At 44.0% G+C, this 19,081-nt stretch overlaps 2 protein-coding genes and 1 long non-coding RNA gene across 14 annotated transcripts in view; 1 reads left to right on the top strand and 2 right to left on the bottom strand.

Annotated features, from left to right (window-relative positions):
- Positions 1-6,371: 6,371 nt before the first annotated feature.
- Positions 6,372-11,945, bottom strand: LOC117995140 (probable inactive serine/threonine-protein kinase slob2). The gene is made up of 3 exons (XM_034983137.2): positions 11,466-11,945; positions 10,583-10,655; positions 6,372-8,905 (listed from the first exon to the last, which is right to left on the bottom strand). The coding sequence occupies exons 1-3, from the start codon at positions 11,801-11,803 to the stop codon at positions 8,831-8,833; spliced, it is 486 nt and encodes a 161-aa protein (XP_034839028.1). The 5' UTR covers positions 11,804-11,945; the 3' UTR covers positions 6,372-8,830.
- The window catches only part of LOC117995071 (Kv channel-interacting protein 4-like), a 68,852-nt gene continuing 61,687 nt past the window's right edge, over positions 11,917-19,081 (bottom strand). For all 12 annotated transcript variants that reach the window (XM_069508431.1, XM_069508434.1, XM_069508436.1 and 9 more), the window contains 3 exons: positions 17,457-17,527; positions 12,372-12,584; positions 11,917-12,076 (listed from right to left, as the gene is read on the bottom strand). In XM_069508431.1, coding sequence (XP_069364532.1) covers positions 11,966-12,076; positions 12,372-12,584; positions 17,457-17,527 — 395 coding nt within the window. In that variant the 3' untranslated portion in view covers positions 11,917-11,965. The remainder of the gene's footprint in view (positions 12,077-12,371; positions 12,585-17,456; positions 17,528-19,081) is intronic.
- On the top strand, positions 18,185-18,356 carry LOC138404466 (uncharacterized). Its single transcript, XR_011238394.1, has 2 exons — positions 18,185-18,250; positions 18,319-18,356. It is a non-coding gene; the product is annotated as an uncharacterized lncRNA (long non-coding RNA).

The following is a 19,081-nucleotide window of genomic DNA, read 5'->3' on the forward strand; positions in this document are numbered from 1 at the left end:
TACGCTAGCTACACGTTATGTTGGTCGCGAATATCTCATCAGATAGTTATCTCGTGTCAATTTTGATAACATACAAGGCAATGTTATCTCGTGTACTGATTTCTTATGTTTTTCCAGATGTTTCAATGCGAGGGTTCAGTAGATATAGGGGCTGTAGCGGGAACTGACGTTATTGAACGATTTTGTTTCATTATCATTCAATTTTCGTGAAAATAATTACATTTTATCAAGTATGTGGATGACAACTGGCCAAAGGATTGCTTACGTATGTATTTTTTTCTTCAACCTCCAAAAAGAGAGTGTGTGTGGCAGTTCTTTGTTGAGACGTTAATTGATAGAGTTGATATTAAACTCTTTTTTACTATGAAAGGATGTCTTCAAATGAAATACTCGTGTATAACTTGAAATAGAAGATTTATTGGAGCAGTAAATAGAATCTATCGCAGAACTCTTACATCTAGGAGACTTACAACTACACTTCAAATTATTAAAAGAATCACAAGCGCGTGAAGATAAGTAATAAATTTTATTTGTTTACATAGGCTGACTTATTTACTTAACAATTCATACATATTTTATGAGTAACTAAATAATATTTTTAATAGTTATTAGTCTAATAATATATTATTTGTGTTAAAATTAAATAATAATAGGTAAATAATAATCATCATCGTCATTTTATTTATGCAACAATATGTTCTAATTATTAGGTACTTTATTTCATTTTCCTCTTACACAATATTATCGTGCAGTACTACACCATAACATTAAATAACAATATTTGGCACTAATTTATGAATTGAATGTTGTGTTTTGGACAATAATGGAACTAACAATAACATGTATTTAACATCGATGAGGTTTTTCAACAGATATGTTGTGTTACTAATAATACAGGATAATATATTTGTTGATGTTTGTCCCGGGACAACGGAGAACACAATGTAATGTACCTACACAAATGTTCTCAGCTCGATTTGGCCCGACATGAAACAACAACAGTTGCACTGTACCCTGGCCAGCATAGAAAAGGAGTTGTTGTAGTTGTACCCTTGTAGAAAATACTACTGAGTTGAGGTTTAGTACTCAATACTGACTAATAATATTATATATTGGAGGGTCGATATTGAAAGAGTTCTTACTGTCTGTAGACACCGTGAAAAGAAACGTATGAGCTTTACTCTACGGAAGGTAGCCATCTTTATTTTAGTTGTCAGAGTTGGACTTTGACACGCACGCATTTGTCATTGTTCAAAATTCTCTCTCGCGTTAAATTAATTAAGTATCAGATTATAGCTTAGCTAATCTTTATTATTTGAGATAGGTAGGTAGTTTCTTAATCGTGATATTTAATTCGGTGATTGTGATATAGTTAGAACAGTAATTGTTCGATGCTAATGTACGTTGTGTTAAATCGTAACATCTAGTGCCATCCGGTGACTTTGCCTGCAAAGCACTATTAATAATGTTCGCGTAGTTGTTTGACGAATATGGAATACTAATTATTGGTGAATATTAGAGTAGTTCGTGAGTTAACGTTTGGCTCAGTGGATAGATTATTATAAGGACATCCGTTAAGGTTATTTCTGCAGACGCTAGTGATTTAGAGTGTAATTGGAGATATACCGGCAGTTGAGATAATGATTAGTTTGAAGTGATAGTTTAGTGTGATAGTAACTTGAAGTTAACTTTGATAGTAGGTACCCGCTTTAGAATCGTATAACCCGGTTGGTAAAGAATCATTGATGACTCTCGTGTAATGTTGAAATGGATTAGACAATGAGTTGCCCATGAGATCGAATAGCTTACATTCTACCTGGTTTCTGTTGTGATCGCTTATTTGGGTGGATAGTAGTCGTGGCGCGTGTGGCGCACGATGCTATGGTGTTCTGTATGCAGATGTGCACAGAGTGGAGAAGGTAGAGCTATTGCGATATTCTGAATTAGTAATGAGAAGTCAATTATAAGATCTGGTTTAGATCGTAAGAGAGTCGATGCAATGATCCTTTTAAGAGCGTTCATGAAGTTGTGATTGATTACCTTGAGATGATTAGATAACGGAGTAGGTCGTGACTTGATTGAGAGGTTGCAATAGCAATTGCGCCCTAATCACACGATGTAGTGTTTAGCTTAGGTTAGCTAGTTTAGAGTGAGGTGAGGGGTCGCTGTGAGGGGTGGTTGGAGGCGACCATAGGTAGGGTTAGGTTAGGGTGATCTGGTTGTGTTACGTTGATGGTTTCCATGTGCGATACGTTACTGAGAACTATTTGTAAAGAACATGGATTAAAGTACCTACTTATTAATTACTACCTTCTGATGTCGGCTAAAGATGAATAATAATTATCAGCCATCCTCCTGTTCTCCGACATCAGAAGTGGGATACACGATTTATGCCCACATTTTCGAAAATCATTGCAACACTAGCTTTGTTTAAAAAAAAAAAAAAAAAAAGTTACAAGATTTTTTTTTTTTTTATTTATTTGTGCAAGACATGTTTTCAATTTTAATACCCACACCTGGTCTTTCTTGAAAAGCTTGATTTACTTTTGTGTGTTTTGAATAAAAAGAGAAAGAAAAAAGGATTATTTTGTGTAGAGATGCGCTAAGGAGTGGTGAAAGTGGCCGTGATTTAATGGAGTTAAACTCAAATCATTTATTCAAAATAGTTAAGTTTAGTTAATTTACAATTTTGACTGTCAGTTGTAGGAGTTATGTGGTATGGTGGTGATGGTGAATTGTGTAAGCTTGGAGCTAAGGCTACGAGGGTTCCAAACTACTTGGTTTCCTTACTAAATGGTTATAGCATTGGGAGTGTGATGTCCCAGCACGGTTGTCATCTAATTTAATAGCTAGTGGTCTGATGTTTTCAGCTGCTGAGATTGACTATTTAGCACTCTCAGATCATGATGCTACTTGGGAATTGGCAGTAAGGGTTGAAAAAAAAGTGCGATATAGGTCTGCATGGTCTTAATGTGGGAGGGACTACAACGGGGATAATACGAAATAATTTTATTCATGAAATTTATCTTGTCCCTTACATTTTCGAATATTCGGAAAGCGTCGGCGAGGCATTTGATTCCTTTCATGATGTCGTATAACTTTTCTATGTGCTGTGTTTACCCTCTAAGAAGGTGAAAATGGATAATTGTAATAATAAAACGGTATGGTTGACTGAAGGGATTTTTGGTATAATAGAGTCACGGAGTGACACTGAAGCTGGGCTAAGATGAGATGAGGACTGGCTCTGTAGAGGAGTGCGCTATTCGCCTATGCAGTGTATTTGCAGACATAGTGAATCAGTCGTTTGAATAAGGGGTTTTCCCTAGCAACTTAAAAATTTCTATAGTTACCATTCCTGTAGCCCGTGTTCAAAAAAAAAAAGGCGATTGATGTGGCACCGTCCTATAACATTGGTGCCAATATTAGCGGGAATGATTGGAAAGGTAATGGTGAAACGTCTCAAAAAAATTCAATGCCAATGGTGTGCTCGTGGATGAACGATTTGGTTTTTGCAATGACAGCTCCACTGTCGAGGATTGTTTCTGTTTAAGTGGAATAGATAATGATAGCCTGAATGACAGGGTACCTATTGCTATTATTTTTCTGGATGTGACTAAGGCTTTTGACTTTGTGAATCATAAAATATTATTGGATAAATTAGATGGATATGGTGTTGCAAGAAGAGCTTATGAATGGATAGAGTCGTATTTGAATGGACTGAAAATGTGCGCTGGGATTGCTAGAATGAAAAATAATACCAAAGGGTGTACGAATCTCCACTGGAATGTGATAAGCGAGGGGTACCTCAGAGTGTATGGTATGTGTGGTGTATTAGAATCCTTCCGTTTGAACTGACTTCAAAAACGGAGGAGGTTTTTAAATTCGCCGGAATATTTGTTTTCTTTTTGTAACTTGTATTGGTGACATTACGATAGCGACCATTGTTCGTTGTGTATTGTTTGCAGATGATAGAATAATGTTGAAGGAACGTAGGAATGGGAATTGAACGGCGCTTTGGAGGATAATTAATTGAATTAGTAATAATGACTTGGAAGTGCGCTTAAATAAAACTAAAATGATGCAGTTCATGATCATGCGACGATGGAGAGGGTTGATGAGTTAAAGTTTTTGGGAATAATTTGCGACAAGAACTCTAATTTGAGGGTGCACATTAGGTGTGTGTGATGAATTGGACGAATTTGTGTATGCGTGGGGGTCCTTCCACTGTGATGTATGAGCATAGAGGATATGGGCGTATTTATTAGGAGATGTCAAAAATATTTCCAACGAGATTATGAGGTAAGGATGAGTGGGTCGGTTGGATGCACGCACGAGATATGCATTTCAGAATGTCACAGTGGTACATGCATTAAAAGCGTTTGCGCTATGGCTGTAAAAAAAAAATGAACATTAAGCTGCTGATTGACCTCAAAAGGATGAGTTTGGATGTGTATAAGGAAGAGCTTAGTGAATTGCTTTTGGAAAAGTGCTATTGCGACGTTAAAGAATATTTGATTTATAAAAATGGGTTGTCTAAACGGCGAGGTGGCCATTTAGATGATAAACGGCGAGGTGGCTGTTTTGAAAAAAAAAGGGGGTTGTCTAAAAGGCGAGGTGGCCATTTAGATGATAAACGGCGAGGTGGCTGTTTTGAAAAAAAAGGGAGTTGTCTAAAAGGCGAGGTGGCCATTTAGATGATAAACGGCGAGGTGGCTGTTCCGATAATGGATGGACGGCGGCGTGGCCGTTTCAGCTGAGGGGAGTTAGCTTGGTGTATAGTGTGGTGGGTATTTGGAACAGGTGATAGGATCAGTAGCGGGGTACTGCTGGAGTTCGGGTTTTATGAGACATAATTATGAGCGGTGAGTCTATTATGGCAAATGGTGCAGTGTGTTTTAGAAGTTGCTACTATGGATAAAGTTGGGCTATGCTTTGGTTGTGTCATGCTTGTTTTATTTGTAATGGTTGTGATATGCATGCTTTAGAATATGTGGTTTGTGTGCTTGTGCTGATTGTCAGGATGAACGAGCGGATGTTCTGACGTTTATAAAATGTTTGTGCTTGATACATACTAGCGCCCGAGGACGGTCGCATGTCAGAATGGCCGTATTGGAGGGTCGATATTGAAAGAGTTCTTACTGTCTGTAGACACCGTGAAAAGAAACGTATGAGCTTTACTCTACGGAAGGTAGCCATCTTTATTTTAGTTGTCAGAGTTGGACTTTGACACGCACGCATTTGTCATTGTTCAAAATTCTCTCTCGCGTTAAATTAATTAAGTATCAGATTATAGCTTAGCTAATCTTTATTATTTGAGATAGGTAGGTAGTTTCTTAATCGTGATATTTAATTCGGTGATTGTGATATAGTTAGAACAGTAATTGTTCGATGCTAATGTACGTTGTGTTAAATCGTAACATCTAGTGCCATCCGGTGACTTTGCCTGCAAAGCACTATTAATAATGTTCGCGTAGTTGTTTGACGAATATGGAATACTAATTATTGGTGAATATTAGAGTAGTTCGTGAGTTAACGTTTGGCTCAGTGGATAGATTATTATAAGGACATCCGTTAAGGTTATTTCTGCAGACGCTAGTGATTTAGAGTGTAATTGGAGATATACCGGCAGTTGAGATAATGATTAGTTTGAAGTGATAGTTTAGTGTGATAGTAACTTGAAGTTAACTTTGATAGTAGGTACCCGCTTTAGAATCGTATAACCCGGTTGGTAAAGAATCATTGATGACTCTCGTGTAATGTTGAAATGGATTAGACAATGAGTTGCCCATGAGATCGAATAGCTTACATTCTACCTGGTTTCTGTTGTGATCGCTTATTTGGGTGGATAGTAGTCGTGGCGCGTGTGGCGCACGATGCTATGGTGTTCTGTATGCAGATGTGCACAGAGTGGAGAAGGTAGAGCTATTGCGATATTCTGAATTAGTAATGAGAAGTCAATTATAAGATCTGGTTTAGATCGTAAGAGAGTCGATGCAATGATCCTTTTAAGAGCGTTCATGAAGTTGTGATTGATTACCTTGAGATGATTAGATAACGGAGTAGGTCGTGACTTGATTGAGAGGTTGCAATAGCAATTGCGCCCTAATCACACGATGTAGTGTTTAGCTTAGGTTAGCTAGTTTAGAGTGAGGTGAGGGGTCGCTGTGAGGGGTGGTTGGAGGCGACCATAGGTAGGGTTAGGTTAGGGTGATCTGGTTGTGTTACGTTGATGGTTTCCATGTGCGATACGTTACTGAGAACTATTTGTAAAGAACATGGATTAAAGTACCTACTTATTAATTACTACCTTCTGATGTCGGCTAAAGATGAATAATAATTATCAGCCATCCTCCTGTTCTCCGACATATATTTATAACAGGATAACAGGATTTGAAATAAATTCGGTTTAATTTGTCTTAGAAATACCTAGTTTTGATTAATTTTAAGTTAAGGACATAATATTTTGTGCATTTCCCATAATACAAAGTAGCATAAAAATGTGCGTGAAAAAATTTATACATGAATGTATGTTTGCAAAATTAAAATATAATCTAATTAATGTTAATAATATAAAACGAGTTAATTAATAATTATGATTTAATTATATTTTAATATTAATTCAATTCTTATTTTAATTATATTAAATTATTGTAAATCGTATTTATTTATTTTTAAACGTAGGTTAAATAAAGGAAGAAACATGTGTAATTTTAATGTTTATAAATATTATATTAAAGCTTGTGACAATTCGCAGCTCCTCAATACTTTGCATCAGTGGGCAATATATCTACCACTGGTAGATATGTCGCATAAAAAATTACTCCCCACGCACCATTTTAACTCTATTGGGTCAACAGCTGTCGTGTAATAGTACGGTTCACCTTTAAAATAAGGAATAAATCGTACTTTTGACATAAAATTTGAAACAAAAAGTTAAAATGGCGCGTGAGGAGTAAAATTGTAGGCGTTGTACCTTACATTGCTGATAAAAAAAATATGCATATAGTATTTTAAGAACTCACTCGCCATAATGTATTTTGTTTTATGTGTCCGTTATGTGTCACACATTTTGACGTGACATAATAATATGTATATGTCGGCAGAGAGCTCTAGGATCGTCGTATTACCTTCTATTGGGCGTTTATCTACAGGGTTATTATGTTGGCTTAATAGGAACGCGGGATACGATTCTACACAAGTACACAAGTCGTTTCTCTTACCATCTTCAAACCATATTGTTTTTCTTACGTGTCCATGGTAACCCAGATTGTGTCATAATGCGTAGACTCGATCAACGCCACTAGACAACGTTTGCGTCCCGATTACTGCCGAGTATCTCCGACATATATATACAAAATGGTCTGGTAATGAGTGAGTACTTAAAATGCAAAAATGTTAAATGTGACCCGTGGTAGATTCAATACTAACTGACTGATTTCGGAAGATTAAAGGGAAGTGGTAAAACTAATTTTAATAAGAATAAAGACTTAATATTTTACGATAATGGCACTACTTTAGTCCTTTTAATTTCATTAAAGTTAATGAGTTAATTAATTAATATTAGGTTTTTTTCTAAGTTTAATAATATTTTAAATTGTAGTTACTTATAGCATCTTTTTGGACCAAAATTTATTGAAAATTACAAATTACGAAGTAAATATTTTAATTTTGGAAGTGATCCCTTTAAACTTATATTATTAATATTTGTTTTTATGAATGAATTATAAAATGATGATGTAAGTAAAAGCAGAAGTTTTGGATAGTACTAGATAGGTATTTATCTTTTGAGAAAAGTCGAAGAAGAAACGTTGAAATTACAATTAATTGTATTGTTAAAGAGAGTCAATGTAATTACATTACATCATTACAATTTGTTGTATGCCACAATAACGTTACGCTGGCTTACATCGCTTACATCGCTTACATCGCTGACATCGCTTACATCGCTTACATCGCTTACATCGCTTACATCGCTTACATCGCTTACATCGCTTACATTGCTTAGGAGAGTCTCACCGAGTGATATATTACCATAAATACCTATTTCCTTCGAAAATCCTTTTGGCTGCCGTATACTACGAAACTTACATACATACACAATTCACAAAATGGCATTGCAATTAGACAATAGACAATAGAATTCAATATTGTGTGTTAATATTTCCTTTAAGTATTCAGCAAAACAATTGTAGTTCGTAGAATTGTAGTCACGATGAAAGTTCGCTTCATACCAAAAAATACTTGCCGAGAACAAAACGGTATCTTACACTAGCTGATGCCCGCGACTTCGTCCGCTTGAATTTGGGTTTTCAAAATCCCGTGGGAACATTTTGATTTTCCGGGATAAAAAGTAGCCTATGTGTTAATCCAGAGTATAATCTAAGCTCATTCCAAATTTCAGCCAAATCCGTTCAGTAGTTTTTGCGTGAAGGAGTAACAAACATACACACATACACACACACACAAACTTTCGCCTTTATAATATAATTAGTGTGAATTAGTGTGATTACAATTTTAGTTACGTAATATTATCGATGGCCGCCTTAGGTAAACCAACGATGGTCTGGCACGCGCTGGCTCTTAGTCCAGAACTGGTGAATGATGACATTATAGTCAGTATTTGACACCAAAATGATATTTGACATTTTGACATACAACAAATTATTGTGACGTGACGTACCTATATGTATATTGTGTGTAGGAGCTTTGGAGCTAGCAGAAGACGACGTGTTCATTAATTACTATCACTTGTTGAGTCCACAGTGCAGCAGGTCGCGAGTAAAGCACATTGGAGTTTGATCCCTATCGCTGTGGAGTTAGAGTCGGTAGTTCAGCGCGGGTGCGGCGGCGACGCGCGGCTCGTACGACGTTTCGCTTTCCGGGACGATGACACTTCTTCCGTTACCTGTTATTAATAGAAGAGTTACTTATTGAGTATAAAAAGAAAAAGTTAAAAAAACTATAACCGAACTCTACGGAAAAGTAGATAGAAAGAAAAAAAAAAACGAATAAGTAAGAAACAAGTGAGGTGCTGAGTGTCGTCTCGAGTAGACAAGTTGCATGATGTAAGTTAGGTGCTGAGTGCTAGATGTCGTCTCGAGTAGACAAGTTGTATGATGTAAGTTAGGTGCTGAGTGCTAGATGTCGTCTCGAGTAGACAAGTTGCATGATGTAAGTTAGGTGCTGAGTGCTAGATGTCGTCTCGAGTAGACAAGTTGTATGATGTAAGTTAGGTGCTGAGTGCTAGATGTCGTCTCGAGTAGACAAGTTGTATGATGTACGTTAGGTGCTGAGTGCTAGATGTCGTCTCGAGTAGACAAGTTGTATGATGTAAGTTAGGTGCTGAGTGCTAGATGTCGTCTCGAGTAGACAAGTTGTATGATGTACGTTAGGTGCTGAGTGCTAGATGTCGTCTCGAGTAGACAAGTTGTATGATGTAAGTTAGGTGCTGAGTGCTAGATGTCGTCTCGAGTAGACAAGTTGTATGATGTACGTTAGGTGCTGAGTGCTAGATGTCGTCTCGAGTAGACAAGTTGTATGATGTAAGTTAGGTGCTGAGTGCTAGATGTCGTCTCGAGTAGACAAGTTGTATGATGTACGTTAGGTGCTGAGTGCTAGATGTCGTCTCGAGTAGACAAGTTGTATGATGTACGTTAGGTGCTGAGTGCTAGATGTCGTCTCGAGTAGACAAGTTGTATGATGTACGTTAGGTGCTGAGTGCTAGATGTCGTCTCGAGTAGACAAGTTGTATGATGTAAGTTAGGTGCTGAGTGCTAGATGTCGTCTCGAGTAGACAAGTTGTATGATGTACGTTAGGTGCTGAGTGCTAGATGTCGTCTCGAGTAGACAAGTTGTATGATGTAAGTTAGGTGCTGAGTGCTAGATGTCGTCTCGAGTAGACAAGTTGTATGATGTAAGTTAGGTGCTGAGTGCTAGATGTCGTCTCGAGTAGACAAGTTGTATGATGTAAGTTAGGTGCTGAGTGCTAGATGTCGTCTCGAGTAGACAAGTTGTATGATGTAAGTTAGGTGCTGAGTGCTAGATGTCGTCTCGAGTAGACAAGTTGTATGATGTACGTTAGGTGCTGAGTGCTAGATGTCGTCTCGAGTAGACAAGTTGTATGATGTAAGTTAGGTGCTGAGTGCTAGATGTCGTCTCGAGTAGACAAGTTGTATGATGTAAGTTAGGTGCTGAGTGCTAGATGTCGTCTCGAGTAGACAAGTTGTATGATGTAAGTTAGGTGCTGAGTGCTAGATGTCGTCTCGAGTAGACAAGTTGTATGATGTAAGTTAGGTGCTGAGTGCTAGATGTCGTCTCGAGTAGACAAGTTGTATGATGTAAGTTAGGTGCTGAGTGCTAGATGTCGTCTCGAGTAGACAAGTTGTATGATGTGTTAGACACATGACTGTTTATCCAGGTCTATTGAAGAAGGAACATATGACGTCACAGGAGTTTGAACAGCTTCATGTTGTACTGACTGACTCACAGGAGGAGCTCACAGGCAAAGCCTCAAGGTTGTAGTGGTTGTTCGTTGTCATTACTCAGATGATCCTCTTATGTACCTATGTCTAGATTAGCTTACCTTGTGAGTTAGTGAGTCAGGGCGCCTGGCGGGGGGCGGCGGCGCGGCGCGGGGGGAGGGCGACCCCCCACTCCTGCCACAAACGACACAACATTCAATGACAGACCGTTCACTGTGACGTGTCCGCCGACGTTATGTTGGCACCATTGCAAGTCACACAATATTCAATCCTAAGTTGTAAGCAATAAAGCGCACAAAGCAATGGTGCCAACATGACGCCAGAGGACAAGTTACAGTTAACGGTAACTTGCCTGTATTATTGTTATACCGAAATGCCGTGTTGTTAGTAATATTTTCCAACAATCTTAAAACGGCCTGTATCTGCTCATGAACGATAATTAATGTGACAATTGATATCATGTTATAATGTCCGTATCTAATCTTCTATAATATAAAAATGAATCACTAAATGTGTTGGTCATCGCAAATCTCGAGAACAGCTGAACCGATTTCGCCAATTCTTTTTTTATAATATTGATGATTGATTATAATAGAGAAAAATTTAATTAAACCTCCCCCTCAATTTTCTAAACTCCACCCGAGCGAAGCCGGGGCGGATCAGCTAGTTGCTTATATTTTTAACTGCTTAGTTGTTACTGGTTTATTTTCAGTACTTAGTGGGTATATTCAAATCAAAATGTATTAATATTTTAATATAGGACGCCGTATCTCTTATGTTACATCCGTGAATCTATCACCGATACGGAATGTAGGTTCTACTGAGAAGAGCCAGCAACACACTCAACAGTGGATGTTCTCAACTCATTCAGTTACAATAATATGTAACAGCACACTACACACACCAGCTTGTCGGCTTTCTGAACCGGTGCAGCGCAGCGGTGTACAATCCCTGACTCGGCCGCGTGTCCCCTACGTCATTCACCTTCGAGCAGTCCTCGGCGGCGGCGGCGGCGGCGTCCCCGCGACGCTTTGACTGCTCCCCGGCGACGTGGTGACGGGGACCGCCACGCCCCTGGGCGACGGCCGCATGCTGGCCACCAGCCGTCCGCTCGTCACCGACGACTTGCTGGACACGTCCGACCTGCCGTCCGATCTGTCCGACCTGTCCGCGCCCACGTCACACTTGGGTATGGACCTGACGGAGTTGGTGTCGGACTTGGCCGCGTCGGTCGCCAGCTCGGTCGCAGAGCGGTCGATGGTGTTGCTGGACTGGGACCGGAGGGGGTCCACTGGGGAGGAGCAGGTGTGCGGGTCGAACATCCTCGAGCAGGTGTAGTTGTGGGCTTTGGAGGAGGGCTTGGGGAGGTTCGAGGATTTGGGGCGAGGGTCTAAGTTTGCGGAGCAGGATTTGGGGGCGTCCGGAGGGGAGGAGAGGGGGTCGAGGGTGGTGGAGCTGCCCGGCGCGGAGGGCGGGCGGGAGGATCACAACACGGTGTCCAGCGTGTCGAGCGAGCGCAGCAGCGCGGGGTCGCGCGCGCACCAGCGCGCCAGCTCGTCGGGGGTCACCACGCCGTCCGCGTTCGTGTCCATCAGCTGCAACCGAACATCACAACAATATACAACGTCGCCCAATGACACTGACAGAGTTCACTTTATGAGCAACTTAAAGTGAACCATGATGTATGATGACATCAGAAGTAGATTGAGTACTGTGCGTCTCCCTCTCTCTCACGCGTCTTCCTCGAGAGAAGCGTGAAATGGCGTACGAGTTGACAAACTTCGGCAATGGTATCCAACAGATTACGTAAAGAGTATGTCATCGTATTCTCCTTCATGTCTATCACATCACACACTAGACAAGCAGTGGTCTAGTGGTGGGGAGACTCACATGGAAGATCCTGTCGACATGGTCCTCCGCGGCGCCGCGCGGCACGGGCGGCGCCGCGGTGCGCCCCAGCAGCTCGTACACGGCCTGCACCACGGCCAGCATCTCCGCGCGCGAGATGCGTCCATCTCCATCCGCGTCGTACAGCGCGAACACCCACGACAGCTTCTCCTGCCGCGAGCCGCGCCCCACGCGCGACAGTGTGCCCAGGAACTCCTGCGCAGACATAGCCACGTGTACTAGAGAGCCCCACGCGCGACAGTGTGCCCAGGAACTCCTGCGCAGACATAGCCACGTGTACTAGAGAGCCCCACGCGCGACAGTGTGCCCAGGAACTCCTGCGCAGACATAGCCACGTGTACTAGAGAGCCCCACGCGCGACAGCGTGCCCAGGAACTCCTGCGCAGACATAGCCACGTGTACTAGAGAGCCCCACGTGCGACAGCGTGCCCAGGAACTCCTGCGCAGACATAGCCACGTGTACTAGAGAGCCCCACGCGCGACAGCGTGCCCAGGAACTCCTGCGCAGACATAGCCACGTGTACTAGAGAGCCCCACGCGCGACAGCGTGCCCAGGAACTCCTGCGCAGACATAGCCACGTGTACTAGAGAGCCCCACGCGCGACAGCGTGCCCAGGAACTCCTGCGCAGACATAGCCACGTGTACTAGAGAGCCCCACGCGCGACAGCGTGCCCAGGAACTCCTGCGCAGACATAGCCACGTGTACTAGAGAGCCCCACGCGCGACAGCGTGCCCAGGAACTCCTGCGCAGACATAGCCACGTGTACTAGAGAGCCCCACGCGCGACAGCGTGCCCAGGAACTCCTGCGCAGACATAGCCACGTGTACTAGAGAGCCCCACGCGCGACAGTGTGCCCAGGAACTCCTGCGCAGACATAGCCACGTGTACTAGAGAGCCCCACGCGCGACAGCGTGCCCAGGAACTCCTGCGCAGACATAGCCACGTGTACTAGAGAGCCCCACGTGCGACAGCGTGCCCAGGAACTCCTGCGCAGACATAGCCACGTGTACTAGAGAGCCCCACGCGCGACAGCGTGCCCAGGAACTCCTGCGCAGACATAGCCACGTGTACTAGAGAGCCCCACGCGCGACAGCGTGCCCAGGAACTCCTGCGCAGACATAGCCACGTGTACTAGAGAGCCCCACGCGCGACAGCGTGCCCAGGAACTCCTGCGCAGACATAGCCACGTGTACTAGAGAGCCCCACGCGCGACAGCGTGCCCAGGAACTCCTGCGCAGACATAGCCACGTGTACTAGAGAGCCCCACGCGCGACAGCGTGCCCAGGAACTCCTGCGCAGACATAGCCACGTGTACTAGAGAGCCCCACGCGCGACAGCGTGCCCAGGAACTCCTGCGCAGACATAGCCACGTGTACTAGAGAGCCCCACGCGCGACAGCGTGCCCAGGAACTCCTGCGCAGACATAGCCACGTGTACTAGAGAGCCCCACGCGCGACAGCGTGCCCAGGAACTCCTGCGCAGACATAGCCACGTGTACTAGAGAGCCCCACGCGCGACAGCGTGCCCAGGAACTCCTGCGCAGACATAGCCACGTGTACTAGAGAGCCCCACGCGCGACAGCGTGCCCAGGAACTCCTGCGCAGACATAGCCACGTGTACTAGAGAGCCCCACGCGCGACAGCGTGCCCAGGAACTCCTGCGCAGACATAGCCACGTGTACTAGAGAGCCCCACGCGCGACAGCGTGCCCAGGAACTCCTGCGCAGACATAGCCACGTGTACTAGAGAGCCCCACGCGCGACAGCGTGCCCAGGAACTCCTGCGCAGACATAGCCACGTGTACTAGAGAGCCCCACGTGCGACAGCGTGCCCAGGAACTCCTGCGCAGACATAGCCACGTGTACTAGAGAGCCCCACGCGCGACAGCGTGCCCAGGAACTCCTGCGCAGACATAGCCACGTGTACTAGAGAGCCCCACGCGCGACAGCGTGCCCAGGAACTCCTGCGCAGACATAGCCACGTGTACTAGAGAGCCCCACGCGCGACAGCGTGCCCAGGAACTCCTGCGCAGACATAGCCACGTGTACTAGAGAGCCCCACGCGCGACAGCGTGCCCAGGAACTCCTGCGCAGACATAGCCACGTGTACTAGAGAGCCCCACGTGCGACAGCGTGCCCAGGAACTCCTGCGCAGACATAGCCACGTGTACTAGAGAGCCCCACGCGCGACAGCGTGCCCAGGAACTCCTGCGCAGACATAGCCACGTGTACTAGAGAGCCCCACGCGCGACAGCGTGCCCAGGAACTCCTACGCAGACATAGCCAGGACGATACCAACCGCTAAGGTGAGGAATACGCTTCCGGCGTCCGTGTATCCTGCCACGTATACCACGTGTATACCTTCGAGACAAGAGTGATCACCTGAGCGGTGTACCTAATGTCTTATTATAATATACCTAGATGTTGACGTCGAGGCGATGTCTGCAATCTGAATGTGTATGGATCATATTCATAATATGCGTCCGGGAATCTGCCTTCGTCATAGCACGAGTAGATATAACACAATACCGTAATGGGCTTTTAATGGCGTGTTCGGAATTCATGTATGAGGTGACCCGTGACTTGCAACTTGTAGCCGAGGTCACAACATTCAACTAATCAAGGTCACAAAATATGAATTTGGATATCAATGTACTAGCGCGCGTCTGCGGCTTCGCTTGGCAGAAATATACATCTTTTTACTCGTTAAACCGTTGTTGGAATTTTAAAAAATGTGACATTATTTCTTGCTTACATAAAGACAACGTCTGAGCGAAATGTCAGCTTTCTTGCTCCAAGAGTTCTAGTTTGGTCTGCGCTTTGACGAGTCATATAACTAGCGACCCGCCCCGGCTGCGCACGGGTACATTATTACATATAACTAGCGACCCGCCCCGGCTGCGCACGGGTACATTATTACATATAACTAGCGACCCGCCCCGGCTGCGCACGGGTACATTATTACATATAACTAGCGACCCGCCCCGGCTGCGCACGGGTACATTATTACATATAACTAGCGACCCGCCCCGGCTGCGCACGGGTACATTATTACATATAACTAGCGACCCGCCCCGGCTGCGCACGGGTACATTATTACATATAACTAGCGACCCGCCCCGGCTGCGCACGGATACATTATTACATATAACTAGCGACCCGCCCCGGCTGCGCACGGGTACATTATTACATATAACTAGCGACCCGCCCCGGCTGCGCACGGGTACATTATTACATATAACTAGCGACCCGCCCCGGCTGCGCACGGGTACATTATTACATATAACTAGCGACCCGCCCCGGCTGCGCACGGGTACATTATTACATATAACTAGCGACCCGCCCCGGCTGCGCACGGGTACATTATTACATATAACTAGCGACCCGCCCCGGCTGCGCACGGGTACATTATTACATATAACTAGCGACCCGCCCCGGCTGCGCACGGGTACATTATTACATATAACTAGCGACCCGCCCCGGCTGCGCACGGGTACATTATTACATATAACTAGCGACCCGCCCCGGCTGCGCACGGGTACATTATTACATATAACTAGCGACCCGCCCCGGCTGCGCACGGGTACATTATTACATATAACTAGCGACCCGCCCCGGCTGCGCACGGGTACATTATTACATATAACTAGCGACCCGCCCCGGCTGCGCACGGGTACATTATTACATATAACTAGCGACCCGCCCCGGCTGCGCACGGGAACGTTGGGACAAAGTCGGTTCCGTAGTTCCAGAGAATAACCCCTACAATTAATTTCACAAACTTTACCTCTTTTTAATAAAATTGGTTTAGATGGTTTTGACTTAATAATTATAAGTAGGTAAATACTAGCTGATGCCCGCGACTCCGTTCTCTTGGATTTAGGTTTTCAAAAATCCCGTGGGAACTTGGGATTTTCCGATATAAAAGTAGCCTATGTCTAGTCTATGTCGAGCCTATGTCTAGCCTATGTCACTCTCCAGGTCTTTAACTACACCCAAGCAACAAAATTACGTTGATCCGTTGCTCCGTTGCGACGTGATTGAAGGACAAATCAACATACCAATAAATCATCAAACATATACACACTGTCGCATGTTTTTTTTTTTTTTTTTATTCATTATAGGTGTACGCTTGACCACAGTCACACCTGATGGGAAGTGATGATGTGGCCTAAGATGGGACGCGTTTATCTAGAAGATGCCTATTCACTCTTGTTTTAAAGATACCCGGGTTGTAACTGGTAGGAAACACATATCGTGGAAGAGTATTCCAAACCTTAGCCATGCGTATGAGGAATGATGACGCAAAACGTTTCGTGCGTGTAGATGGTATGTCGACGACATAAGGATGGAAACTCGCCCGACGTCTTGCGGTTCGGTGGTAAAATGGTGAAGGGGGGACAAGATCGAAAAGTTCCTGAGCACACTCTCCGAAATATATCCTATAAAACACTGATAAGCCGGCGACCTTGCGGCGGTGATCGAGACTTTGTAGTTTCGCCAGTAAATGTATAATATGGGTAGTGATATTATACACACGCAGTCCCTGTGAAACATGTATAATATGGGTAGTGATATTATACACACGCAGTCCCTGTGAAACATGTATAATATGGGTAGTGATATTATACACACGCAGTCCCTGTGAAACATGTTATAATATATGGGAATTATATATATGGGAAATAGCTTTATGGTGACCAATAAATAGGTATTCTTTGCAGCCTGTGTAGTGGGTGTGTAGAGCGGTGTGTACACGCGGCAATGGGTGTACAGTGGGTGTGTAGAGCGGTATATACGCGGCAATGGGTGTCCGAGGCACGTCTCGGTCACCATAAAACTCAATGCTATAGAATTCCCGTCTCCGCCATCTCAGCTTTATGGCTTCACCCGAGAGGCGCGATTGGCGTTCCCGGGCCCCGCCGGCGCAGTGGTGAGTGGCTCCCGGGTTTCGTTCCTACTGCAGATTATCCCATACTAATATTATAAATGCGAAGGTGTGTCTGTCTGTTGATGATGCGACGCGTCTGCAGCTCACAGGGGCCGGTACGAGGGAGATATGCTCACCTCGAAGTTGAGCTTCCCGCTCTGCTTGTGCTTCACGGTGTTGAACACGAAGTGCGCGTACTGCGACGCGTCTGTAAATCAATTTTTTTTTTAATTGTTATTTTAGAATAAATTTAAATTTCAAATGAAAATACAATAAACAAAAATTACAGATCGAAAATATCATGTAAACCACCGCAACGAGGCAGGGTGCTGGGAACGCTGGCAGCGTTACCTCGTTGAATGGCCAGACTAATATGCTGACCGAGGTAACTGCCAGCCCTCCGGTCCCCCGTGGATTCCGCGAGACGGGATGAAAGGTCCTTAAAAAAGGATCTAGCATCCTCGCCCCACGAACCCATGGTCTCCACCCCAAAAGGCACAAATATGAAACTATTTTCTACATTGTCATATTTGCGCCTCTTGGCCCTTTCTGCCTTAGTAGCCGCCGCTCCGGCCGCCACGGAGGTCGCCTGTACGTGTGACAGCGCCAGTGTATCCCACACGTGGCATCCCACACAAGCGACCTACCTTGCTTCCACGGGACAAGAGTCATACCGTCTGGTCTCTTGCCATCGCTACGTGCCAAACCTGCAGGTTCCAATACTGCAGGCACATTAGCCGTGACAAGAGACCTCCGTATGACTCCGTTCAAGGAAGCATGGCGGGAACAACGACCGGCACTTTTGGCACAAGCAAGACCGTGGAGACCATATGCGTCCACTGCCTCGCCACAATGACAAAGATGTGGCTGTTGTATCCTAGCGCCAAGCCGAAGACCAACCGCGATAGTAAGTGTAAGCTGGTCTATAGGAGTGCCTATATGTTTCGAAGGGAGAGCTTGAAGCCAATAGCTCGATTCTCTCGTAGACACTGCGAGGAGACGACGAGATCTCTTGCAGAAGTTGATGAATTTATCAACTCCTGCAAAACGTCTGCACAAAGCGCGTCATCCCACCCCCTTTGAGAAAACAAAGATACCGGCTCCTTACAAGGACATGCTAAATTGAAAGCATCTCTAGCCTCTGCCAAATACGAAAGCTCTATAGAACCCAAAGATGGATATTTATAATATTGCCAAAGAGCTTTAACGTACTATACGCAGAAGATGGAAACGCTGGTAATTTTACGAATGCCTACACCACCGTGCACCGTAGTGAACCGGCAGTGAAGCCTGTGTCCATGTCGCGCCATCAAAAGGATAATTTAGAACTATGGAAAGTGTGTTTCTGATAATATTATCCAAATATATATATTATTTTTATTTTTAAAAAGCCAAATCCAAATAAATTACACAAAAAAACTTATTTAACTAACATAGTTAGCTTTATCCGAATCAACCAATAAGGGAACGAATTTCCATAATCCATAATTTTTTTAATAAAATAAATAAATAAATAAACTTTTATTGCAGGCATAAGTACACCCATAATTGTGTGGTAGTACAGTTTAAATGTTTTAATTTGTTTCAACAATTTGAAAAACAATTGATCAAGTGTGAGTGGGACTCGCATACAAAGGGTACCATACCATCGCACAAGAATAGATTTTTTTATTTTTATGCATAATAATAATTTTTAATTAATCGTGCAAAATGTCGAAAAAATACGACTGTAGTACGGAACCCTCATTGCGCGAGCCTAACT

The sequence above is a fragment of the Maniola hyperantus genome, chromosome 28 (assembly GCF_902806685.2).
Source record: "Maniola hyperantus chromosome 28, iAphHyp1.2, whole genome shotgun sequence".
Lineage (NCBI taxonomy): Eukaryota > Metazoa > Arthropoda > Insecta > Lepidoptera > Nymphalidae > Maniola > Maniola hyperantus.